The sequence below is a fragment of the Neoarius graeffei genome, chromosome 18, assembly GCF_027579695.1.
Source record: "Neoarius graeffei isolate fNeoGra1 chromosome 18, fNeoGra1.pri, whole genome shotgun sequence".
NCBI classification, from domain to species: domain Eukaryota; kingdom Metazoa; phylum Chordata; class Actinopteri; order Siluriformes; family Ariidae; genus Neoarius; species Neoarius graeffei.
Genome location: NC_083586.1, coordinates 23,116,410 through 23,143,859, shown reverse-complemented (window position 1 = coordinate 23,143,859; position 27,450 = coordinate 23,116,410). Strand labels below are relative to the sequence as shown.

The 27,450-nt window shown below is 42.2% G+C and overlaps 2 protein-coding genes across 4 annotated transcripts in view; one reads left to right on the top strand and one right to left on the bottom strand.

Moving 5' to 3' along the window:
- Positions 1-56: 56 nt before the first annotated feature.
- gng13a (guanine nucleotide binding protein (G protein), gamma 13a) lies at positions 57-14,740 on the top strand. 2 transcript variants are annotated; one of them, XM_060898569.1, is made up of 4 exons: positions 57-130; positions 496-633; positions 13,749-13,846; positions 13,935-14,740. In XM_060898569.1, exons 2-4 carry the CDS (start codon positions 553-555, stop codon positions 14,038-14,040), a joined length of 285 nt encoding a protein of 94 aa, XP_060754552.1. In that variant the 5' UTR covers positions 57-130; positions 496-552; the 3' UTR covers positions 14,041-14,740. The 2 variants fall into 2 exon arrangements, with proteins under 2 accessions (XP_060754552.1, XP_060754553.1); XM_060898570.1 differs by lacking the exons at positions 57-130; positions 496-633 and adding an exon at positions 13,297-13,426.
- chtf18 (CTF18, chromosome transmission fidelity factor 18 homolog (S. cerevisiae)) overlaps positions 12,786-27,450 on the bottom strand; it is a 40,098-nt gene continuing 25,433 nt past the window's right edge. The window contains exons 16-23 of one of the 2 annotated variants that reach the window (XR_009650536.1): positions 25,242-25,466; positions 24,861-25,010; positions 24,211-24,341; positions 23,920-24,064; positions 15,000-15,116; positions 14,444-14,510; positions 13,692-14,362; positions 12,786-13,284 (exon numbers count right to left, since the gene is read on the bottom strand). Coding sequence is in view for 1 of the 2 variants with exons in the window: in XM_060898566.1 (XP_060754549.1) it covers positions 14,235-14,362; positions 14,444-14,510; positions 15,000-15,116; positions 23,920-24,064; positions 24,211-24,341; positions 24,861-25,010; positions 25,242-25,466 (963 nt within the window). In the remaining variant the exon portion in view is untranslated. Of the gene's footprint in view, positions 14,363-14,443; positions 14,511-14,999; positions 15,117-23,919; positions 24,065-24,210; positions 24,342-24,860; positions 25,011-25,241; positions 25,467-27,450 lie in introns of both variants that reach the window. The other variant, XM_060898566.1, reaches the window with a different exon arrangement.

The window sequence follows — 27,450 nt, the reverse complement described above, 5'->3', positions numbered from 1 at the left end:
CCATCTCTGCATGCTTCACACTTCCCCAGTCTTCCTCATGATGCTGAACCTGCTGGTCATGCAGGGATCTGCAAAACTTCTGTACTGGCCAGCGCAGCTCCTGGAACGTTCTAGTACGGACTCTCGCACAGTGAGTTTCTCCTTTTTGGGAAAATGAGATGAAAAATAAATGAAAACTCCATCCAAGGAGGACATGGTGAATCTTAAATTTGGAAATGTTGCCTACATTACCCACAGTGCTGTTCTGTACAGGTGTCTGAGGCTTCATCTCTGCATAAAGAGAACAATGCAGCAGCACTTTAATCCTTTTAGATCTCGCAAAAATACAGCAACTATTTCTAAAAAAAAAAGTGTATAAGGATGGAGATTAACAGAAATCTGTGAGCGTTATTCCTGAAACGCATTTCTAATTTATGTGATTTTTAATTTGGTCACAAGTGGGAAATGCTTCTTTTTTTTTTTTCTTCCCTCTCTCTCCCCCCTCCCTCCATACAGATGGAAGTCAGATTCCTACATGAGATGCAAACGCTCAGAAAACTGCACTGAAGAGGAATGTTGGGGGAGGGGGGATGCAGAAGACGAGGCAAAACCTCATTTACTAACTTCCTCAGAACAGAAAAGGACTTTACAGTGGTAAGAGCAGAAAGGAAATAATGAGCAATTTCTGTATTTTTATTTAAAACATGGATTTATTAAAAGTATGATTGAATTCAAATTAAACATTACTTGATTTGAGGGCTGAAAGGTGAAAAGTCAGACTTTTTGCTTTTCTTTGTCTTGTTGATCTTTTGAAATCTCTTGCGAAGAGAGAAAATATTTTTTGATGCCGAATTATCGTTCCAGAAACCTCCAGCTCATGTTAAAGCCATAGAAGTCTTAACTTTGTGATGAAAAATGTCATTTATTGCTGTTGGATCTTAAAGACCGAGGACAAGGCACATAAAACGCTTTAGAAAACGTAGTGCACAGAGAATAAAAGCAGTGCATGTATTTTATATTTATAATAAAATGTGAACAGTCTGAGTTTGATTTTTAATGAGACTGAGTGGCAAAGTGGAGCATGTTTAGAGTATGGTGGCCTGCAAGTACAAAATGGATTAATCAGCTGAAAATACAGTGCTTTAAAAAAAAAAAAAAATGGTGCAACAATGTGGGAGGGGTTTTGTTTTTTTGCTCGTTCAACCTACTCTTGCAAAATCATCCCAGACCATTGTCCATATAACCAGCAAAGTTGTCATGAATCACCAAGAGAGGGTTCTGACCAAAACGTGTCAAAAGAATTGTGATGAGCTGACTGATGTAGCCAGTCATCAAATGATGTTTGTTGGCAGAAGATGCCAAAACAGGAAGTGAGTAACAGCTCAACAGTTTGGCATCCACTCCAACAACTTTGTACATCTGGTTGAGATTTGAAACACTGGGTATGCACCAAGCTTCATGAAATTTGGCAACTTAGGGGTGATGTACTGTAAATCCATTACTCTGGACTTCCGAAGGCTCTTAACTGAGAACTCGAAGCTCTGCATCAGCTATTTTGTTTCATTCATCTTTGATTATATTTAACTGTTTTCTCCTAGTTATGGCACGGAGGTTTTGTGTATCACCTCTTTGGACTACTGTCTTTCAGAGTTGTTAAAGAATAGTTGCTGGTTGAACAATATGGATGCAGTGTCCCTATCTTCACCCGTAAAGGATGTGGCCAGACCTCTGCCATGCTTTTATAGACTGGCATAAAACTCGGTACACATGTTTGCCATGAGGACTGTGTGGCACACCATATTTGGTGAAATTTGGCCACTTTGGGGCGCTATACTGAAACGGGTTTAACACTCGGAGGTCCAGGGCCTTTCAGACAGTTTGAGGCAGTCTGCTACACTTTGACATTTTTTAAGTTTTTCATCTAGCTAAAAACATCTAATGCAAAAGTGGCACATATGGCGATATTCTAGAAAACCAACAATAACAATGAGAGTAAAGTAAATGTAATGAAATTAGTTTTTATTAAAATTCAGTGTAAACACCAACTAGACAAAAACCTATTTTCAAAGGTCTTCAAATCTTGTAAAAAACACACTATAAATATATCTAGCCAAGACTTTAAGTTTGAACCTTGTAAACATAAGTATTGGCTACGTAAAAGTAAGAAGAGCATTCAGTAATGTTATGTAGTTTCAATACAAATTGGAAAAAAGTCAGATAAACTGAAGCCAGTGGCTAAACTGTGGGTGGTAAAAGAGAGCAACTGGACTTGCTTGAAAATTCTTGAGACGTTTCACCTCTCATCCAAAAGGCTTCTTCAGTTCTATCTGACTGGTAGGGCGCATCAGGTATTTATCCTCTCCATACCTGTCAACCCTCCTGTTTTTCCCAGGAAATCCCTTATTTTGACTTATTTCCCGCTGTCTTCCCGTTTTTTTATTTTCCCGAAAATATCCCGTATTTTCACATTATATAAACGTCCCGTATTTTCACAATATAAAAAAGTCGGTAGGTCCAGAATTCATGACGCGCCTCTGACAGGAGTTTACAGCAGGAAGTCGGGCCATGAATTCACGTCCCTGCCCTCTCAGGCATCAGTAATTACAGAACTACGTCCAGAGGCGAGGCTGAACAAGTGATTAGGTCCAGTGGTGCCAGATTGGGCGGTTTCAAGTGCATTTTGGCGGGTTTTGAACATATTTTGGGCTGGAAAACGTCAGCAGTATCTGGCAACACTGATTAGGTCTGAGGTGAAGATGGCGATGCTAATAGCTAAGAAAAACATTAGCCTCTCTTTCTTTGATTTCAACAAGTGCGTGGCTAGAATGTTCCCAGACTCTTCCATCGCAAAGAAATTTTCCATGGGGAAAACGAAAGCCTCCCAAATAATCAAAGGTAAGCTACACATGTTTACATTAAGTATGTCCTGGCTAAGACCTCATAAATAGCCTAGTGTAAACTAATTGGTGTATTAACTGTTTTATCCACTCATTGTCTATTTTATTTTCTATATGAAACTTACCCATTTTAAATCACTCTTGGTTTAATATCTTATTACTCTTTATTACATCTATCTATCTATCTATCTATCTATCTATCTATCTATCTATCTATCTATCTATCTATCTATCTATCTATCGTTCCGAGGCCATGACTATGGTAAAACCATAAATTGCAATGGAATTTAATTTATTGACTGGTTATATAATGACCTTTCTTATTTTAACATACGTATTTTAGCCCTTAATTTGGGAAATAACTGGTACCACTGAAAGCAAATAAAAATAAATGTATAGTTTATTCACAAATGCACTTTATAAACCATAAGCATATTGAGTTTGGGTCTTGGCTATCGCCAACATGCACCAGAGTACAGGAAATCACAAATACTAGATAGAAAATTGCCCCCCATTCAACTACACACCCACTTTTGGTGAAGGGTATGACTTTCCGAAATTTTCCCTTATTTTGAGTTAAAAATCTGAGAAATATCCCTTTTTTTTTCAAACCTCAAAGTTGACAGGTATGATCCTCTCATGGATGAAAAGCTCATCTAAGGTGTCATTGAGTCATCCATAAGTGACTCACATCAACAGGATGACTCAATGACACCTTAGATGAGCTTTTCATTCATGAGAGGATAAATACCTGATGCTCCCTACCAGTCAGACAGAACTGAAGAAGCCTTTTGGATGAGAGAGAAAATGTCTTCAAGAATCTTCAAGCAAGTCCAGTTGCTCTCTTTTACCACCCACAGTTTACCATGACCTGGATGACTGAGGCCCTGTCCACACGGCAACGGATTCAGGTGAATCTGATAAAATTGTTTATCGTTTCGGCCTGGCGTCCACACGGCACCGGCGTTTTGGGTGCCCCAAAACAAAATCTTTTGAGAACGGGTTCCAGAGTGGAAAAATCTGGCAATGGCGCCGTTGTGAAGTCGTCTGGATGAGTAGAACGGATTTGTTTACGATGACGTCACAACCACATGACTGTCAGTGCTTCACGCTGGATAGAAGTGTAACGAACTCGATGCGAGTTGTCAACAAATCCTATAACTTGGTTCATGAAACGCGCTTACAAAATATTTTCACTGTGAATATTTATTGTGTAATGGTGCAAAATGAGAGAGAGAGTGAGTGAGAGAATATCCCTTAGGGCAGAGTCTTTAGTCCAAACACTGCGGAAGCAGTACCAAACCGCGCACTGCCCAGGCGCTTTCCAAAAACAATCCTGCCAGCAAAAATAGGAAAAAAAAAAGGAGCGATCTCACCTCTTCAGATGTTGGTTTAAGTCCGATAATACATTCCTCAAAAAGGGCATAGAAGAACAAAGTAATCCATCAACGTGTAGCATTCAATTTATTCTGGACCATTAAAGAATTCTGGAGGATATCAGAATGTTGGCGTACTGGCTTCCATCTACCCCCATTCATTCCTCTTTCCGCGTCTTTCGTTTTACGCTACTGATTAATAATCAAAACTTTGTGGCTAATGCTACAGAAGAAGGGGTTTATGCGCATGCGTCTACTTCTATTGTTCTGGTGTCTCCGATGGGACCGTCTTACAGCGCATGTAGAGGTGTGGCATGTGTATTGCATCGTTTTCAGCAAGCGTTGCGTTGCCATATGTACCTGATATTTTACTGATCTGTTGCCCATGTGGACGCGATATTTAAAAAAAAAAAAAAATCTCGTTGCCGTTGTCGTGTGGATGTAGCCTGAGAATCTTCAGACAAACCAGTGGCTATTTCAAATGAATACTGATACAGGCCCTGTCCACACAGCAACAGATTCAGGTGAATCTGATACAATTGTTTATCATTTCGGCCTGGCGTCCACACAGCACCGGCGTTTTGGGTGCCCCAAAACGAAATATTTTGAGAACGGGTTCCAGAGTGGAAAGATCTGGCAACGGCGCCATTGCGAAGTCGTCTGGATGAGTAGAACGGATTTGTTTACGATGACGTCACAACCACATGACTGAGTGCTTCACGCCGGGTAGAAGTGTAACGAACTCGATGCGAGTTGTCAACAAATCCTATAACTTGGTTCATGAAACGTGCTTACAAAATATTTTCACTGTGAATATTTATTGTGTAATGGTGCAGAGAGAGAGAGAGAGAGAGAGAGAGAGTTAGGGCAGAGTCAATCCCGCCAGCAAAAATAGGGGAAAAAAAAGGAGCGATCTCACCTCTTCAGATGTTGGTTTAAGTCCTACAATACATTCCTCAAAAAGGGCGTGGAAGAACAAATTAATCCATCAACGTGTAGCATTCAATTTATTCTGGACCATTAACGACGACGCCTTCCGCGTAGAATCATACGTCATCCTCGCCGCCATATTGGATGGGGCAAAGCAGAGAATAAAGATGCCTCATTCATGTGCTGCATTTAACTGTACCAACAGGTTGCCGTCCAAACGAGATCACATGGGATTACCTTTCACAGGTGAGACTGGAAAAATACTTTTCATTGTATTTGGTCATTATAACGTAATTTTACGAACAGATTTTTCTGACTGTGGCTAATATGAAGTCTCGCGCACAAGTTTACGCGCATGCGTCCTTACTTCTATTATTCTGGTGTCTCCGATGGGACCGTCTTACAGCGCACCTAGAGGTGTGGCATGTGTATTGCATCGTTTTCAGCAAGCGTTGTGTTGCCATATGTACCTGATATTTTACTGACCCGTTGCCCATGTGGAGGAGATTTTTTTTTATATATATATATATATATATATATATATAAAAAATAATAATAATTTATAATCTCGTTGTCGTGTGGATGTAGCCTTAGATGGGTGTATCACACCTGTAACTGCCCCCACCCCCCTGTCACTGTCCATGTGGTGTTGGCTGTCAATCGGTCAGTGGCTCTGCCAGGGCACTGTTGTTACCTTCCCCCAAAGCTTTGCAAGCTACTGCAAAGAAAGTGTCACTTACAGTACCCCTTTTCCACCAAATCAGTTCCAGGGCTGGTTCAGGGCCAGTACTTAGTTTGGAACCGGGTTTTCTGTTTCCACTGACAAAGAACTGGCTCTGGGCCAGAAAAAACGGTTCCAGGGTAGCACCAGCTCTTTGCTGGGCTAGAGGAAAGAACCGCTTACGTCACTGGGGGGGCCAAGTTGTTAAGACCAACAACAATAAGACCGCGAAAGGTCGCCATTTTTAAGCGACGAAAAGCAGCAGCTGTACAAACGCGAAGTCCTCCATTGTTGCTGCTGCTGCTTCTTCTCCATGGTGTTGTTGCTTCAATGTTCACGCCAAGATTTATGCAAACACAGCGACGTAACTGACGTATACAGTGACGTAATGACGTGGCTCCCTTTAGCACCCTGAGCTATAGAAAAGCAAACTGGTTCTCAGCTGGTTTGCAATACCCCTTTTCCACCAAATCAGTTCAAGGGCTGGTTCACAACTCGTTCAACTTGCGAGCCAGCTGAGAACCAGTTTGCTTTTCCATAGCGCGGGGTGCTAAGGGGAGCCACGTCATTACATCCCTGTATACGTCAGTTACGTCGCTGCGTTTGCATAAACCTTGGCGCGAACATCGAAACAACAACGCGGAGAAGAAGCAGCAGCAGCAACAACAATGGATGACTTCGCGTTTGTACAGCTGCTGCTTCTCATCACTTAAAAATGGCGACCTTTCGCGGTCTTGCTATTGTTGTTGGTCTTAACAACTCCGCCCCCACTGATGTAAGCGGTTCTTTTCCTCTGGCCCAGCAAAGAGTTGGTGCTAGCCTGGAACCGGTTTTTCTGGCCCCAGAGCCAGTTCTTTGTCAGTGGAAACAGAAAACCTGGTTCCAAACTAAGCGCTGGCCCCGAACCAGCCCTGGAACTGCTTTGGTGGAAAAGAGGCACAAGTTGAACGAGTTGTGAACCAGCCCTGGAACTGATTTGGTGGAAAAGGGGTAACTGTGGCTCTCTGTTCCCATGCACAATCTGTCACAGGCAACCCCGTTCCAAGTGTGTCCAAATCCAAAAGAGCTTATAAAAATCCTCTTCAACTGTACATACTCAATAAATTGTTCAATAGGTAATGGTGCCTGTAATGTCACTGTGGCTCTCTGCTTCCATTTCCATCTCTTTGTAAAGTCACAGGCAAACCAGTCCCAAAATCAAATCAAATCAAGTTTATTTGTACAGCGCTTTTAACAATAAACATTGTCGCAAAGCAGCTTTACAGAATTTGAACGACTTAAAACATGAGCTAATTTTATCCCTAATCTATCCCCATTGAGCAAGCCTGTGGCGACGGTGGCAAGGAAAAACTCCCTCAGACGACATGAGGAAGAAACCTCGAGAGGAACCAGACTCAAAAGGGAACCCATCCTCATTTGGGCAACAACAGACAGCCTGACTATAATATTAACAGTTTTAACAGGTATAACCCTCAACTGTCCTCATGGGGCCGTCCTTCACAGGAGTGGGGCGATAAAACTCCGACCAGACACAGGGCACCAGGATGGATCAAGCAGGTCTGAGGGGCAGAAGAGGCCAGCATCTCAATCCCAGGATCAACATGTAACTCAGCGGGACAGATGGGGGGAAGAGAGAGAGAGAGAGAGAGAAAGAAAACACGTTGTTAGGTATGCCCTAAAAATGACAAGTATTAAATCTGTGTGGTAGGCTCGCAGACGAGAGTCTTTACATCAAGCATAACACACAATGACATGTTAATATGGTAAAAATATATCATGACCTGCTCTGGCTGGATGCTTGATTGGGTGATGGGAGCACACTCCTCAGCAATGATGAGATGCAGATGGGACCCTTAGGCCTGGCCAAGACAATTCCGTTACGTTTCACCGGGTCTGGGACATGCGACAGAATGTCTGACGGCCGATTCCCTGCAGGCTACGATAGCCAGTCGAGGTCCCCACCGTCTCCACCAAAAGATTTCCTGTTGACTCCATGTAACTCAGAGGGACAGATTTGGGGTGGGGGGGAGAGAAAGAAAACACAGGTGGTTAGGTATGCCCAATGTCACCTGAATAAGTAGGAACAGTATACATATTGCACCGAGTACAAGCAGGGACTCCGGCAACTAACTATGACAGCATAACTAAAAGGAGAGAGCCAGAAGGTAACACAGGCATGAGGGAGCCCCGGGACATAAAGCAGCCAGCCACTACACCGTCAACAAACTCGAGTGAGCAAGCGATTGGGGACTGACAGCATCCATACATCCCAGTTTACCAAAACACTCTATGCCTGAGGACCCTCCAGATCTACTCCTTTACCTCATAAACACCATTAACAAAAGGCTTGACTAAACAGATATGTTTTCAGCCTAGACTTAAATGCTGAGACTGTGTCTGATTCCCGAACATTACTTGGAAGGCTGTTCCATAACAGTGGGGCTTTGTAAGAAAAGGCTCTGCCCCCTGATGTAGCCTTCACTATACAAGGTACCAGCAGATAGCCTGCACCTTTTGATCTAAGTAGGCGTGGCGGGTCATAGAGGAGCAGAAGTTCACTCAGGTACTGTGGTGCGAGACCATTTAGTGCTTTAAAGGTCAATAGTAGTATTTTATAATCAATACGAAATTTGATTGGGAGCCAATGCAGTGTGGATAAGACAGGCGTGATGTGGTCATATTTTCTAGTTCTAGTAAGGACTCTTGCTGCGGCATTTTGAACTAACTGGAGCTTGTTTATGCACTTATTGGAACATCCAGACAGTAAGGCATTACAATAATCCAACCTGGAGGTAACGAAAGCATGGACTAGTTTTTCTGCATCATGCAATGACATTAAATTTCTTATCTTTGCAATATTTCTGAGATGAAAGAAAGCTATCCGGGTGATGTTATCAATGTGAGTTTCGAATGAAAGACTGGGGTCAATAATCACTCCGAGGTCTTTTACTGCTGCACGTGAAGAAACAGAAAGGCCATCCAGAGTTACTGTGTAATCAGAAAACTTACTTCTAGCTGTATGTGGTCCTAGCACAAGTACTTCAGTCTTGTCAGAGTTAAGCAGAAGGAAATTTATAAGCATCCAGTGCCTAATGTCCTTAACACATTCCTCAATTTTATTAAGCTGGTGTCTCTCATCAGGTTTTGCAGAGACATACAACTGTGTGTCATCAGCATAACAGTGGAAACTAATACAATGTTTACGAATAATATCGCCCAGAGGTAACATATATAGAGAAAAAAGCAGTGGACCCAAGACAGAACCTTGTGGAACACCAAACTTTACCTTGGTACGTCTAGAAATATCACCATTTATATCAACATACTGATAACGATCAGTTAGATAAGACCTGAGCCAGGAGAGGGCCATTCCCTTAACTCCCACAACATTTTCTAGTCTATCCAGAAGAATGGAATGATCAATGGTATCAAATGCTGCACTAAGGTCAAGCAACACAAGTAGCGAGACACAGCCCTGATCAGACGCCAACAGTAGGTCGTTTACTACTTTAACCAGTGCTGTCTCTGTGCTATGATGAGGTCTAAATCCTGACTGATACATTTCATGGATGTTATTCCTATGTAAATATGAGCATAACTGCTGTGCCACAGCTTTTTCAAGGATCTTGGAGATAAAGGGGAGGTTTGATATTGGCCGATAATTGGACAGCTGACAGGGATCAAGGTCAGGTTTTTTAATCAGGGGTTTGATAACTGCTAGTTTAAAGGATTTGGGTACATAGCCAATCGTAAGAGAAGAATTTATTATTTTTAGAAGCGGTTCAATTACTCCAGGCATTATCTGTTTGAATAGATGTGTCGGTAAGGGATCTAGTACGCAAGTTGAGGCTTTTCATGTAGAGATTAATGAAAGTAATTCAGTTTCTTTTAGGGGAGTAAAACATTCTAACTGATGATCTGATAGTTATATTGTTAACTACAAGGTCACTTTCATTGTCTAACCTTAAATTAGTAGTTTGAATTTTTTGTTGGATATTCTCAATTTTGTCATTAAAAAAATTCATGAAGTCGTTGCTACTACATACTGCAGGTGTGCATGTGTTGATAGTGGACTTATTCCTGGTTAATTTTGCTACAGTATTAAATAGGAATCTAGGATTATTTTTGTTATCTTCTATTAGGGAGGAGAAATATGTTGATCTCGCAGCACTAAGAGCTTTTCTATACTTCAGGAAGCTCTCCTTCCAAGCTAATTTGAACACTACCAATTTTGTTTGACGCCATTTACGTTCCAATTTTCGAGTGGTCTGTTTTAATGTGCGAGTGTCATCATTATACCAGGGTGCTAATTTTTTGTCTCTGACCATTTTCCTTTTTAGAGGAGCTACATTATCTAAAGTATGGCGGAATGTTGACTCTAAGCATTCAGTTGCCTGATCAAGTTCTGCAGGGGCTGACAGTGACCCAATCAAAGTTGACAGCTCTGGGACAAAAGTGTGTCCAAATCCAAAAGAGCTTATAAAATATGACCTCTTCAGCTGTATGATAGCCAATAAGTTGTGAAGTCACAATCAGTAAAGAAAAGAGCTTCAGAAAAAGCAAATGGCATCTTCAGCTGTATCAGCCCACTGATCGTGTCTGTGAAGATTCTCAATCATCCAGGTCATAGTAAACTGTGGGTGGTAGAAATGGGCAACTGGACTTGCTTGAAGATTCTTGAAAACGTTTCACCTCTCGTCCAAAAGGCTTCCTCAGGAAGCCTTTTGGACGAGAGGTGAAACGTTTTCAAGAATCTTCAAGCAAGTCCAGTTGCCCATTTCTACAGCCCACTGATCTTTTCCTCAAATCACCAGTCCTCATTTGGATGCTAAGCATCAAAACAGTTTGTCTGATTGAAGGCAGAGGTAGTCATATATTCTCCCTAGCTAACCGAAACAGCATGACAACAGCTAGTAAAACATATTAGCCTACTTACTCATCACAAATATCTTTGGCGGGATCAAGACGAAGCTCAAAGTGCATTTCTTCATCATTGCTGTCCTAACTGGATACATCTGACTCACTCTCCAAAGTAAATTGTTCCTGGATCAGCTGTGAAGCTTTGGCAGGTGACATCTTCCATGCATTGGTCATAGTCTCTCCTCAAAGTTTCTCAGTTGGTATGTGGACTTGTTTATACTGGTGAAATGGGGCGTGTTCTCACCCGGTCCTGCTAGACAATGACCCAATGATGCTATTGATTGCCTGAGTGCTTAGCATCTGAATAGCTGAGGGGTCTCTCATTAAGAGGCTGCTAGTGCCTAGAGAGCTGAAAATCCTAAGATTTCTTTTTATTGTCTTTAGAAAGAGCCATCAATAAAAATTATTTTAAAAACATATATATATATATTATATTTGAAAACGGGCAGCACGGTGGTGTAGTGGTTGGCGCTGTCGCCTCACAGCAAGAAGGTCCGGGTTTGAGCCCCGTGGCCGGCGAGGGCCTTTCTGTGTGGAGTTTGCATGTTCTCCCCGTGTCCGTGTGGGTTTCCTCCGGGTGCTCTGGTTTCCCCCACAGTCCAAAGACATGCAGGTTAGGTTAACTGGTGACCTCTAAATTGAGCGTAGGTGTGAATGGTTGTCTGTGTCTGCCCTGTGATGACCTGGCGACTTGTCCAGGGTGTACCCTGCCTTTCGCCCGTAGTCAGCTGGGATAGGCTCCAGCTTGCCTGCGACCCTGTAGAACAGGATAAAGCGGCTAGAGATAATGAGATGAGATTTGAAAACTAGAAGATTCAAGGTTTCTAATGGGGTCACTTATGTCTCCAGGACAAAAACTTGCATAGCTTCAGATGTGTATTTGGAACAGTCCTCAATATCCCCCGGGGTGGAGAGCAGACCTTCTTAAACACAGATGTGTCCATGTACTTGGATTGAATGAGATTTTGTTCCAGTGGACATCAAGGCACACGAAAGTGTATTGAAGAAATACTTGGATTTAGCGTATTGGCCTGAGTATAAGCTGGCTGCCTTTGAACTTCTGTAAAAATTTGCTTTTCCCAAGGTAGTTCAGTGATAGAAATCCCAGTCAACTAGGTTTTTTTTTTTTTTTAATTTATAAATTGAAGACTTTTTTCTTTTGAAAATGTGACCATCTTATTTGTTTTATATATTTTAAATGTGACATTCATTAAAAAGATATTTTCTACATCAGCGAGCCTTGTTGTGAAATTCGTGCCAAATGAAATTCTTATGATCAAATCTTTTAGCCCAAGAAAGGTGCTTCAAATCGGTGATATTCAACTAATGTTATGTTCTCTGCTCTACGTAACAACATGGAGGCTTCAAATTTGGAGTTTCTGTATTTAATGTGGGTTTTCTAATTGGACATGCTGTGTTGCCTAGGGCTGTGTGTCCCATCCCCATGTATCTGTTCACCCTGTGGGTGTTTTTTTGTTTAAGGCTACATCCACAGGACAACGGCAACGAGATTTTATTAAAAAAAATATCGCGTCCACATGGGCAACGGATCAGTAAAATATCAGGTACATATGGCAACGCAACGCTTGCTGAAAACGATGCAATACACATGCCACACCTCTACGTGCGCTGTAAGACGGTCCCATCGGAGACACCAGAACAATAGAAGAAGTAGGACGCATGCGCATAAACCCCTTCTTCTACCCGGTGTGAAGTACTCACAGGAACAAACGCACAACAAGAAGATGGCTGCGACTACGCGAGGAAATCGTGCCTTCTGTGTGTACAAATTAGTTTTATTAGTGTGCATAGTTTTTATATAATTTTCTTATTGTGTGAACATTTTGAAAAGCATTTTTATATAATTTAGATAACTTTTTATATTGTGTGTGAACATTTTGAAAAGCAGTCTTATCCAATAAAAAAAAGAAATTCAAGAAATGGTTCAGTTACTTGTTTATTTAAAAGAAAAGCTGTATACAAAAGTGAATGCAATGCAGTGGTTCATACAAAACAGCGAGAGTGCTGCTTGTTCTAGTCATGTGGTTGTGACATCATAAACAAATCCGTTCTACTCATCCAGACGACTTCGCAACGGTGCCGTTGCCAGATTTTTCCACTCTGGAACCCGTTCTCAAAAAATATCGTTTTGGGGCACCCAAAACGCCGGTGCCGTGTGGACGCCAGGCCGAAACAATAAACAATTTTATCAGATTCACCTGAATCCGTTGCCGTGTGGACAGCCTCCAAGTAGGAGGAGTTCTGATGTCATTTACTTGGTGGACCTGTGTTGCTTGGCCCCCTCATTGCTGCTTGCAGAGATGTGAAAAAAAAAAATTGAAGTCTGAGGTTTCATTATTTAAAGTATAGTTTCTGAGATTTCACTGGAAGCCACCGCGAACTCTTTTTACATCTCTTTTACATCAGGGAGGGACAGGCAAATCAGCCCTACCCCTTTCTCCTTAAAAACACAAGGGTAGAAAGGCAAATAGTTTGAGTAACGAGACTCTTACAGCGTCGGACAGCACGGAGTTAATCGTTCCTACACGCCGGGAAAGTTTCAATAAAGGGCTCTTATCCTCACTGATCTCACAACTACCAAGGTAAAAAAAAAAAAAAAACTTGTGTAATGCTATGTCTATTTTGTGATGGGCAGGTATTCAGATATGTTTATATATTAGACATGTTACTAGTATTTAATGTCAAACAATGACAGTCAACTTTTTTTTTTAAAGCATCATAATTAACAATTCTCATTTTTATAAAACTACCCAGGGTGTTCAACAGTTAAAGAATTACTGATATTAAATACTGTCAAGTATTAAACCTCAGTTAGGCATTTAATTAATTTAAGTAGAGAATATATACCCCATGGATATGCTGTGTCTTGACGGTTTAATTCTCTCCATCTCCTGACGTGGATAGATGGATGAGTTAGACGAGACTCAGCTGAAGGACATGGTGGAAAGTCTGAAACAGCAGCTGGAGTTACCAAGAGAGAAAACGTCTGTGTCGATCCCTGAGTGAGTGACCTTCACGTCCACGTTCAGGATTTTTCTGCTGCTCTTTTCGACATCAGATTTGACATCTTTTGTTTTTCCTTTGTTCTAGCCTGGCGAAATGGATCGAGGAGAAAATGCCTGAGGATCCGTTTCTGAATCCCGAGCTGCTAAAAAACAGTCCGTGGGTGGAATCTGGAAAATGTGTGGTTGTCTAGAAAAAAAGCTGGAATTTCTTTTTTCTGTCGATAGCATTGTAACTAAATCATGTTGTGAAGTGAAGCTTTATATCTGATTTATCTTTCTGTAAAGAAAACATCTAGAAAGACACCATAACCACAAGTATGGATAATGAATTTTTTTTTTTTTAAAGTTTAATTTATTTATTAAGCATATTTTCTGGAGTTTCCCCTCACAGCAGTTCTCTAATGTAGACGTTTCTCCGCACTGCGTTAGAAACTCCTTCGTTAAAGCGGAACCAGACGTCACTGTTTCCTACAGCTTTACCCAGCTGGGAGCTGCTTGACTTTCCGTCTTCATCTAGAAAAAGATGAGAATGGGGTGTTAAATGGAGGAATTGGGGGGGAGTGTACAACATCTTTTCTTTAAAGAACATGTAACCTGTTGCTGGGTTAGCAGCCAGTTTCTCTTTAGGGACAACGGCTCGGCCGAAGAAATCCATTTCAGGCTGTAAAACAAAGATGGTACCACTTTTATCTATCACATCATCTCTATACAGGTACATCACTATCCTACATAGTGTCCATTCTTGGTGGAGATGCATATAAATTAAACTTTTTTTGGTAAAATGTAAACTAAATTTTGTGCTAGTTACGTTAAAAAAACACTTCTGATTTGTATAGTCTTGTTGGAAAATGATCATGTCATAAGAGGAATAAAACAGTGGGATGTTCTGAATGCTGCCCGGTTTTATTTTTTTAAAGCAGCTCTAATAGACCGTGTTACAGTAATGCAGTAGCAATCTCAAGTCCGACTGATTTGCACAAAAGGCAAAAACTGATTTGATTAGTAAATAAAGGCACTATGCAAATGAAGGTGCAGGTGTTTGTGTCTTCTGAACTCCACCCATACTGGGTTCTCAGTACAAGGGGGGGATAGAACTGAAATAAATCCAACGATAAAATATTAAAACGCAAGTACGATGCGGCTCGCTCACCTTACTCTCCACTACTGTCTGTTTAACGATGTTCTCCAGCCTCTGATGGTGGTTCCTGCTCATCTGCTTCTTGGCCTGAGGTTTCTTTACCTCCTTTGCTTCCTCAGCCGTCTCCATCTAAAGAAACCAAAACGAAGCAGGTGCTCAGGTTAGAAGAAAAATTAAAAAAGGTACAATAAGTGTATTATGTAGCTGAGAAAACCTGCATGTGTGTTTTTACATGGGTCCCTTTTTATAAACACACCCCAAGATCCTGTCACCCCACCTCATCTCTGTTTGTTTGAAAAGAGCAAAGAGTGTTTTGCTGTATTACAAGCTGGAATTAAAATGGATTGGTGGTGGGGGGTTTAGGACCAAATAATTAAGATGACCAAATAGAAAGCTGGAGTGTGCATACTGGTCCAACCAATTCACTTCATAAGGTCACATGTCTGTATAAATCAACCTGTTCTGGAAGGACCCTGACTCTGCAACACTACTAAGCAAGCAACATGAAAACCAAGGAGCCTCCAAACAGGTCAGAGACAAAGTTATGGAGAAGTATAGATCAGGGTTAGGTGATAAATATCCCAAACTACAAACCCGACAAGAGAAGGCCGCCCACCAAAACTCACAGACTGGGCAAGGAGGGCATTAATCAGAGATGCAACAAAGATCCACAGCAGAGATGGGAGTATCTGTCCATAGGACCATTTTAAGCCATACACTCCACAGAGTGGGGCTTTATGGAAGAGTGGCCAGAAAAAAAAAAAAGCCATTGCTTAAAGAAAACACGTTTGGAGTATTGTATGTTTTCCCCAAACATATGGAAGAAGATTCTCTGGTCAAACAAGACTAAACTTGATCTTTTTGGCCATCATGGGAAATGCCACGTGTGGCGCAAACCCAGCACCCTGAGAACACCATTCCTACAGTGAAGCATGATGGTGGCAGCGTCATGCTGTGGGGATATTTTTCATCAGCAGGGACAGAAAAGATGGATGGCACTAAATACAAGGCAATTCTGGAAGAAAACCTGTGAGTCAGCCAGAGGTTTGAAACTGGGATGAAGGTTCACGTTCCAGCAGGACAATGACCCTAAACATCCTGCTAAAGCTACAGTGGAGTGGTTTAAAGGGAAACATTTAAATGTCTTGGAATGGCCTAATCAAAGCCCAGACCTCAATCCAATTGAGAATCTGTGGCATAACTTGAAGATTGCTGTACACCACCGCAACCCATCTAATTTGAAGGAGTTGGAGCAGTTTTGCCTTGAGGAATGGGCAAAAATCCTAGTAGCTAGATGTGTTAAGCTAATAGAGACATACCCCAAGAGACTTGCAGCTATAATTGCAGAAAAACTTGTCTCTACAAAGTATTGACTTGGGAGGGGGATACTTATGCACACTCCAGATTTCTGTTTTTTCATCTTAATTATTGTTTGTCACACAATAAAACAACAAATTTCACCTTTAAAGTGGTAAGCATGTTGTGTAAATCAAATGGTACTAACCCCCCAAAAAAATCTATTTTAATTCCAGCTTGTAATGGGACAAAACAGGACAAACACCAAGGGGGATGGATACTTTTGCAAGACACTGTATGACTGAACCCCCTAAGTGCCCAGCGCAGCCAGATAATTCTCACACTTACCAAAAAAAAAAAAACCAGCACCAGCTGGGGAGAGAGATGCTCATCTAAGAGCCAGGTTTCTAGAGCTGAACACAGCCATCTTGTATATTACCATAAACTAACCCAACAGGCTTGCTTGCTTGCTTATTTATTTATTTGGATTTCTGATCAAGCAGCATAAGATGTCTGAAGATTCTCAATCATCCAGGTCATAGTAAACCGTGGGTGGTAGAAATGGGCAACTGGACTTGCTTGAAGATGCTTGAAGATTCTTGAAAACGTTTCACCTCTCGTCCAAAAGGCTTCCTCAGTACTGTCTGACTAATAGGGAGTATCAGATATTTATCTTCTCCTGGATCAGAATCAGAATTCTGATGACCAGCTCATCTAAGGTGTCATTGAGGCATCATGTTGGTGTGGGTCACTGGAGGCTGGGTGTGAACGGTGAGTCATTAGGGTGATCAAAGGATTGCCCGTTAGGGTGATCAATGGCAAGCTGACTCTCTCTGTCCTCCTGTGAGTCACCGAAAACAGCTGGGTCCTGGCGTACACCCAGCCGTCTGGGAAGAGTGTCCAAGACCTCATTGTAGATGGTTAATAAATGATGTCTTAGACCCCCACCTCTGTTCAGTGATGGCTGTTCCAGGTTGACAAAAATGGCTTCTTTAACTCCTCGCTCATACCAACGATCCTCTCTGGCTAAAATGCGTACGTTACAATCCTGAAATGAGTGTCCTTTGTTCTTAAGATGAATGTAGACAGCCGAGTCCTGGCCTGAGGAGCTGGCTCTCCTGTGTTGAGCCAAGCGCCTGTATAGCGGTTGTTTTGTTTCCCCAATATATGAGTCCGTGCAATCCTCACTGCACTGAATTGCATACACTACGTTGTCCTGTTTGTGTCTGGGTATTCTGTCCTTAGGGTGGACCAGTTTCTGCTTCAGGGTGTTACTGGGTCTGAAATGTACCGGAATGTTGTGTTTGTAGAAGATCCTCCTGAGTTTCTCAGATAGACCAGAAATGTAGGGAATGACAATGTTCTTGCGTTTGTTCCTGTTATCATCCTTGTCAGTTATGTTCCTTTTTATGCTCTTTAGGAAAGCCCAGTTGGGATAACCGCAATTCTGAAGTGCTTTCTTGATACGATTCTGCTCCTTCCCTTTTCCCTCTAATGTTGTAGGAATGTTCTGAGCCCTGTGTTGCAAGGTCCTAATGACCCCCAATTTATGTTCCAGTGGGTGGTGAGAGTCGAAAAGTAGGTACTGGTCTGTGTGTGTGGGGTTTCCAGTAGACCTCGATACTAAGGCTTCTGTCTTGTCTAATGTGTACATCACAATCCAAGAAGGCTAGATTATTCCCACTGACATCCTCCCGAGTGAAGTTGATGTTGCTATCCACTGCATTGATGTGTTTCGAGAAAGCTTCCACCTCATGGATTTTGATTTTAACCCAGGTATCATCCATGTATCTAAACCAATGGCTGGGAGCAACTCCTGCAAAAGTGGTCAAAGCTATATGTTCCACTTCCTCCATGTATAAATTGGCCACAATAGGGGACACCGGTGATCCCATGGCACATCCATGCTTCTGTCTGTAGAAACTTTCATTAAACTGGAAATAAGTGGTAGTCAGGCAGAGGTCAAGCAGGGTGCAAATCTGATCCGTGGTGAGTTTCGTTCTATCCAGTAAGGAGCTATCCTGAAGGAGTCGTTTTCTTACAGATTCGACTACTTCTGTGGTGGGAATGCAGGTGAACAGAGAAGTGACATCATAGGAAACCATGGTTTCATCTGAATCTAGTTTGAGGTCTGCAACTTTAGTAGCAAAATCTTGGGAATTTTTGACATGATATGGTGTATTCCCAACCAGAGGAGCCAAGATGGTGGCTAGGTGTTTGGCAATGTTATATGTGACCGAGTTTATACTGCTGATAATAAGTCTGAGAGGAGCTCCTTCTTTGTGAATCTTGGGGAGTCTGTATATGAGAGGCACGGCTTCCCCAGGGTACAATCTGTAGTAAAAGAGATCGGTTGATGGCTTGGTCCTTTTCTAGTTGTTGCAAACAGCTAACAACTTTCCTTTTGTAACCACTTGTGGGGTCCCTCCTCAATGTTTCATAAGTGGTTGTATCACTGAGGAGACTGGTCATCCTGGAGTGGTAGTCCGCTGTGTTTAGCACCACTGTGCATCTCCCTTTGTCAGCAGGAAGGATGGTGATGTTCCGGTCTCTTTGATGCACTGTAAGAGCCCTCCTTTCTTGGCTGGTGAGGTTGGAGGGGGGTGCTTTCGCACTGGATAGAGCAGCTGATATCTTCAGTCTAAGTTGTTCTGACTCCGTGTTGGTCAGGTTGTTGTTCCTGATGGCCGTCTCTGTGGCTGTGATGAGTTCTACTACCGGTATCCGCTCAGGTGAAACTGCAAAGTTAAGACCCTTGGATAAGACATCTCTCTCTGGTTGGATGAGTACCCTGTCAGATAAGTTCTTCACCCATTTCTCTTCTATGTCCGGTTGTGTAGCCTGGTCAGATTTCTTCCTCCAAGTCAGCCCTTCTGTCTTGCCGGAGGAGGTGGTTTTAGACAGCAATTTTTGAAATTTGTGCATCTGTCGTTCCTTACCTTTGGTGTGTTGTGAAAGCTGTGCCTTCTCAGTGAGATCAGAGACTCGTTCCAAAACTTCACTGGGAAGAAGGGCTGTCACACACACACACAGACCAGTACCTACTTTTCGACTCTCACCACCCACTGGAACATAAATTGGGGGTCATTAGGACCTTGCAACACAGGGCTCAGAACATTCCTACAACGTTAGAGGGAAAAGAGAAGGAGCAGAATCATATCAAGAAAGCACTTCAGAATTGCGGTTATCCCAACTGGGCTTTCCTCAAGAGCAGAAAAAGGAACAGAACGGACAAGGAGGATAACAGGAACAAACGCAAGAACATTGTCATTCCCTACATTTCTGGTCTATCTGAGAAACTCAGGAGGATCTTCTACAAACACAACATTCCGGTACATTTCAGACCCAGTAACACCCTGAAGCAGAAACTGGTCCACCCTAAGGACAGAATACCCAGACACAAACAGGACAACGTAGTGTATGCAATTCAGTGCAGTGAGGATTGCACGGACTCATATATTGGGGGAACAAAACAACCGCTATACAGGCGCTTGGCTCAACACAGGAGAGCCAGCTCCTCAGGCCAGGACTCGGCTGTCTACATTCATCTTAACAACAAAGGACACTCATTTCAGGATTGTAACATACGCATTTTAGCCAGAGAGGATCGTTGGTATGAGCGAGGAGTTAAAGAAGCCATTTTTGTCAACCTGGAACAGCCATCACTGAACAGAGGTGGGGGTCTAAGACATCATTTATCAACCATCTACAATGCGGTCTTGGACACTCTTCCCAGACAGCTGGGTGTACGCCAGGACCCAGCTGTTTTCGGTGACTCACAGGAGGACAGAGAGAGTCAGCTTGCCATTGATCACCCTAACGGGCAATCCTTTGATCACCCTAATGACTCACCGTTCACACCCAGCCTCCAGTGACCCACACCAACATGATGCCTCAATGACACCTTAGATGAGCTGGTCATCAGAATTCTGATTCTGATCCAGGAGAGGATAAATATCTGAAACTACTTATTAGTCAGACAGAACTAAGAAAGCCTTTCGGACGAGAGGTGAAACGTTTTCAAGAATCTTCAAGCAAGTCCAGTTGCCCATTTCTACCACCCACAAGCAGCATAAGCATAATGCTAGCTACTCATAAGCTAATATTATCTTCTCTAAATGTTGTACAACAAACATCAGGGGCCCTTATTTTAGGGTCTAGATCTAAATCATCATCTTCTTTTGGCTGTTCCCAATTAGGGGTCGCCACAGCGGATCTTTCGTCTCCATTGTTCCCTGTCTTCCGCATCCTTCTCTACCACACCTGCCACTTTCATGTCCTCTCTCACCATATCCATGTATCTCCTCTTTGGCCTTCCTCATTTTCATGTGCCTGGCAGCTCCATCCTCAACGTTCTCCTTCCCACATGCTCTGCATCTCTTCTCAAGATGTGCCCATACCATCTCAGCCTCATCTCTCTTAGCTTAATTCCCAAGCTCTCCATATGTGCTGTCCCTCTGATGTGCTCGTTCCTTATCCTGTCCAACCTTGTCACTCCCATCGCAAACCTTAACATCCTCAACTCCGCCACCTCCAACTTTGCCTCCTGTCTCTTCTTTAAGGGTACGGTCTCCAATCCATACATCACAGCTGGTCTCACTACTGTCTTATACATCTTACCTTTCACTTTTGCTGGGACTTTCCTAATCACAAATGACTCCCGAAATCCTTCTCCAACTGCTCCACCCTGCCTGCACTCACTTTCTCACCTCACTATCGCAGCCCTCATTTTCCTACACAGTTGACCCCAGGTACTTGAATTCACCAACTTTCTTTACGTCTACTCCTTGCATCTTCACTACATTCTCATCCCCATTCTCACTGATGCACATGTATTCTGTTTTGCTACTACTCACCTTCATTCCTCTTCATTCCAATGCATACCTCCATCTCTCCAAACCCAACTCAACCTCCTTTCTACTTTCAACACACATCACAATATCATCCGCAAACATCATGTTCCATGGTGACTCTTGCCTCACTTTGTCCGTCAAGCTATCCATCACTATGGCAAACAAGAAAGGACTCAAAGCAGATCCTTGATGAAGTCCCACCTTCACATTGAACCATTCAGTCGTTCCAACTGCACACCTCACTGCTGTTTCACTGTTCTCATACATGTCTTGCACCACTCTAATATACTTCTCATTCACTCCACTCTCTCTCATACAATACCATAACTCATCTTTGGGCACTCTATCGTATGCCTTTTCAAGGTCTACAAACACACAATGAAGCTTTCTCTGGCCTTCCCTGTACTTCTCCATTAACATTCTTAAAGCAAAAATTGCATCCGACGTGCTCTTCCTTGGCATAAACCCGTACTGCTGTTCACAGATTGCTACCTCTCTTCTCAATCTCGCCTCCAATACCCTTTCCCATAACCTCCTGGTGTGGCTCATCAATTTTATCCCTCTGTAATTACTGCAGCTCTGTACATCTCCCTTATTCTTGTATATTGGGAGTAGCACACACTTTCTCCATTCATTTGGCATTTTCTCATTCTCTAGGATCTTATTCAACAAACAATCTCGTTAGGAACTCCACAGCCGTTTCACCCAAACATCTCCAAGCCTCAATCGGGATACCATCTGGTCCGACTGCATTTCCCAGTCTTCATTCTTTTCATGGCTGCCGTCACCTCATCCTTACTAACCAACTCTGCTTCCTGATTTGCTGTCTCCAATGAATCTGACCTTTTCTCTCTTGGATTCTCCTCATTTAATAAATCCTCAAAGTACTACTCTTTCCACCTTCTTAATACACTCTGTCAGCACATAGGGTCGAGATCTTAATTAATTAATTGCCTTTAATACAAAAACAGCCTAACTCATCGCTTAAAGTGATGTCATAACATCTCTAGTTGAATTGTACAGGGCACTGAAGATCCAGGAGGCGGAGCTTTGTGTTCATAGGCAAGACTCCAAGTGTGTGTATATATTAATATAATATATATATCATCTCGTCTTCTTCCGCTTATCCGGGGCCGGGTCGCGGAGGCAGCAGTCTGAGCATGGAAGTCCAAACTTCCCTTTCCCCAGACACCTCGGCCAGCTCCTCGGGAAGAACACCGAGGCGTTCCCAGGCCAGCCGAGAGACATAGTCCCTCCAGCGTGTCCTGGGTCTTCCCCGGGGCCTCCTCCTATATTCTAACTCCACCTATTTAACTGTTAAAGATTTAATTTTGACTTATTTCAATCATCCTGTCTAATGCACCTTTAATTTAAAAAAAAAAATTCCCCCATTAGTCACAAAATTTAAAAATAAGTTTATAAAAAAAAAAAATTCCCCAACTATTGCCTTTCATATTAAAAAAAAATTTTTATATTATATATATATATATATGGGCGGCACAGTGGTGTAGTGGTTAGTGCTGTTGCCTCACAGCAAGAAGGTCCGGGTTCGAGCCCCGTGGCCGGCGAGGGCCTTTCTGTGCGGAGTTTGCATGTTCTCCCCATGTCCGCGTGGGTTTCCTCCGGGTGCTCCGGTTTCCCCCACAGTCCAAAGACATGCAGGTTAGGTTAACTGGTGACTCTAAATTGACCGTAGGTGTGAATGTGAGTGTGAATGGTTGTCTGTGTCTATGTGTCAGCCCTGTGATGACCTGGCGACTTGTCCAGGGTGTACCCCGCCTTTCGCCCATAGTCAGCTGGGATAGGCTCCAGCTTGCCTGCGACCCTGTAGAAGGATAAAGCAGGTAGAGATGATGAGATGAGATATAATTTCAACAGTTTTGCGTTCTGATTTGTTACTTGAGGACCATTTACACTACCGTTCAAAAGTTTGGGGTCACCCAGACAATTTTGTGTTTTCCATGAAAAGTCACACTTTTAATTTCCCACCATAAGTTGTAAAATGAATAGAAAATATAGTCAAGACATTTTTCTGGCCATTTTGAGCATTTAATCAACCCCACAAATGTGATGCTCCAGAAACTCAATCTGCTCAAAGGAAGGTCAGTTTTATAGCTTCTCTAAAGAGCTCAACTGTTTTCAGCTGTGCTAACATGATTGTACAAGGGTTTTCTAATCATCCATTAGCCTTCTGAGGCAATGAGCAAACACATTGTACTATTAGAACACTGGAGTGAGAGTTGCTGGAAATGGGCCTCTATACACCTATGGAGATATTGCACCAAAAACCAGACATTTGCAGCTAGAATAGTCATTTACCACATTAGCAATGTATAGAGTGGATTTCTGATTAGTTTAAAGTGATCTTCATTGAAAAGAACAGTGCTTTTCTTTCAAAAATAAGGACATTTCAAAGTGACCCCAAACTTTTGAACGGTAGTGTACTACACTGAAAAACTTCATTCATCTTACACTGTTTTATCTTTTCAGTGAAAATCAGTTGCTTTGAATGAAGTTCCTCATTACACTGCATTTCACTTTCATCACTGGGTTGCAGTCGCGCTACACTGAAATGAAACCACTGTTCAGAGATAAATCAGGGAGGTTTTCCACACAAGAGCAAAACAATGCGATGAAGGTTTTGCTTTTCAGTGGAGCATGTTGTCCCGTTGGAAATAAACAGCAACACTGTTTGTGTTTTGTATTTCAGAGTTTCCCCCGGTGTGATTGTTTTTCTGTCTGCCACTCTGTAGATTGCTATGAATACTTTTTCATCGTCTCACCTTCTGCGGGTTGCGTTTCTGCTGTGCACGCTCCACCCTTCTCATCCTCTCCAGCTCCGCCTCCCTGGCGATCAGCTGCTTCACCTGATAGGTCAGCTGTCTCCGAGGGGGCAGACCAGGAAACCGCACCACGTCCTCTACGTTACTACACACATGGTAATTTCTTGAGAATGAGTGCAGCTCACACACTTTTTTTTTTATTTTCTCTCCAGTTATAATTTCTTTTTCATTTTGTAACCCCAGAAATAATCTTTCAACCCTGGCAGCTTTAAGGGGTGTGTGTGTACTTACGGTTCCAGGATGTAGGTGTACTGCCCCTCTGCTGTGCGTTCCTGTCTGTAGGTCAGGTTGTAGTTAATCATCGTATCAATGAGCTCACAGAGCTGCTGTTTCTCCCTTGTACTGTACAGCTGAGGGTTAACCTGAAAACAAACACACACACACACACCTTTCATTGATAGCTGCTATAACATACTGTAAGGGACATAATGGTTGGTGAAGTGCTGTGGTGTATGAGGAATAAAAAAAGACTTCAGGACAGAGTGTTACAGGAAATTAATCATCAGTTGCAGGAGAAAACATCTATAATACGACAAAAAAACATCACGGTTCACCAAGACGTTTCTACGATACAAATCATGACATTTAGATTTGCTTCCACACTGCTACAGTTGTAATGCTGCATTAAATTATTATATAAAAAAAGTGTAACATTAAGTTATATTTTATTTTCAAAAAAATAAAAATATGCACTGAAAAAAAAAAAAAGAGAAAACATTTTAAAAACCTGGAACAGCAGCTCCCAGTCTGCTTATAACTTTTTTTAAAAAATACATTTAATAAAAAAAATATATATATTTCAGAATATCTACAAAAATGTCAGTCATTTATCTCACTACTGATATTAATTCACCACGTGACCCCACCCCAGAAGTACGTACCGGCCGTAGTTTGGGGCAGATGAGCTCCAGTAAAAGACTCAGAACGTCTAAACACAGGTTATTCTGGCAGACACGGGTCCGTATGGAGGGAGGGATCTCTGCCAACATGGCAAGCAGGGCGTTCTTAGTGTGCTGGGTTTTCGTAAGGCTCTGTGGAACATTCAGGAATTAAATCGCTCAAAATATCACATTACTGATGCAGTAACAAGACTCAAGTCACACACAGGTACAATCATCCCCATTAACCCCTAACCCCGCCCTAATAACCATCACAACAGGAAGTGCTGTGATTTTATAACGTACGAGATATGGATCCGAACAGATTTAAATATGGTGTTTAAGCCCCGCCCCTCAACACTACAGCTCTATACAGTACTTTACCTCGTAGTGGCTGTTGGGGTAACTGATGCGCGGGACGGAGTTAGCAGCGAAAAGGTGATGGAACGCAACGGGGAGGAAGGGCAGGTAGCGAAAGAGAGAGTAATTCTGACTGTGTAGCACACACTCGTTCACCAGATCAGAGAAAGAGAGCCAGTCCAATCCTGAACACACACCCATCAGACTCGGATCCTTCAGCTTCATACTGAGGAAATTATCATACAAACCCTGAGTGTGAGAGAGAGAGAGAGAGAGAGAGAGAGACACTTGACTTTGACTTTTAGACTTCTTTTAATTACAAAGTAATTCCAAGAGTACAGAATCATTTAACAATATTTACAAATGACAAATAAGTAAAAGAATTTTTTTTTTTAAATTAAAACATTCAGGATAAAAGGCTCACAACTCCAGAGACAACACACGATTAAAACCCTCGCTTTCACTAAAGTCTTAAACACCATTGTAATGTTGTACCCTGAGTCACATTCAACTTTGTTCCTCCTGCTTACAACCCCGATTCCAAAAAAGTTGGGACAAAGTACAAATTGTAAATAAAAACGGAATGCAATAATTTACAAATCTCAAAAACTGATATTGTATTCATAATAGAACATAGACAACATATCACATGTCGAAAGTGAGACATTTTGAAATTTCATGCCAAATATTGGCTCATTTGAAATTTCATGACAGCAACACATCTCAAAAAAGTTGGGACAGGGGCAATAAGAGGCTGGAAAAGTTAAAGGTACAAAAAAGGAACAGCTGGAGGACCAAATTGCAACTCATGAGGTCAATTGGCAATAGGTCATTAACATGACTGGGTATAAAAAGAGCATCTTGGAGTGGCAGCGGCTCTCAGAAGTAAAGATGGGAAGAGGATCACCAATCCCCCTAATTCTGCACCGACAAATAGTGGAGCAATATCAGAAAGGAGGTCGACAGTGTAAAATTGCAAAGAGTTTGAACATATCATCATCATCTACAGTGCATAATATCATCAAAAGATTCAGAGAATCTGGAAGAATCTCTGTGCGTAAGGGTCAAGGCCGGAAAACCATACTGGGTGCCCGTGATCTTCGGGCCCTTAGACGGCACTGCATCACATACAGGCATGCTTCTGTATTGGAAATCACAAAATGGGCTCAGGAATATTTCCAGAGAACATTATCTGTGAACACAATTCACCGTGCCATCCGCCATTGCCAGCTAAAACTCTATAGTTCAAAGAAGAAACCGTATCTAAACATGATCCAGAAGCGCAGACGTCTTCTCTGGGCCAAGGCTCATTTAAAATGGACTGTGGCAAAGTGGAAAACTGTTCTGTGGTCAGACAAATCAAAATGTGAAGTTCTTTATGGAAATCAGGGACGCCGTGTCATTCGGACTAAAGAGGAGAAGGACGACCCAAGTTGTTATCAGCGCTCAGTTCAGAAGCCTGTATCTCTGATGGTATGGGGCTGCATGGGCAGTTTACACACCTGGAAAGACACCATCAATGCTGAAAGGTATATCCAGGTTCTAGAGCAACATATGCTCCCAATCCAGACGATGTCTCTTTCAGGGAAGACCTTGCATTTTCCAACATGACCATGCCAAACCACATACTGCATCAATTACAGCATCATGGCTGCGTAGAAGAAGGGTCCGGGTACTGAACTGGCCAGCCTGTAGTCCAGATCTTTCACCCATAGAAAAAACATTTGGCGCATCATAAAACGGAAGATACGACAAAAAAAAAGACCTAAGACAGTTGAGCAACTAGAATCCTACATTAGACAAGAATGGGTTAACATTCCTATCCCTAAACTTGAGTAACTTGTCTCCTCAGTCCCCAGACGTTTACAGACTGTTGTGAAGAGAAAAGGGGATGTCTCACAGTGGTAAACATGGCCTTGTCCCAACTTTGAGATGTGTTGTTGTCATGAAATTTAAAAATCACCTCATTTTTCTCTTTAAATGATACATTTTCTCAGTTTAAACATTTGATATGTCATCCATGTTCTATTCTGAATAAAATACGGAATTTTGAAACTTCCACATCATTGCGTTCCGTTTTTATTTACAATTTGTACTTTGTCCCAACTTTTTTGGAATCGGGGTTGTACATATATAGCCATTTTGGCTTGACCAAGCAAAAAATTAAAAACTTAACTATAGCCCTGTTCACACGGCACATATTTGCATCGATGCTGCACCGATGTATTTTGTT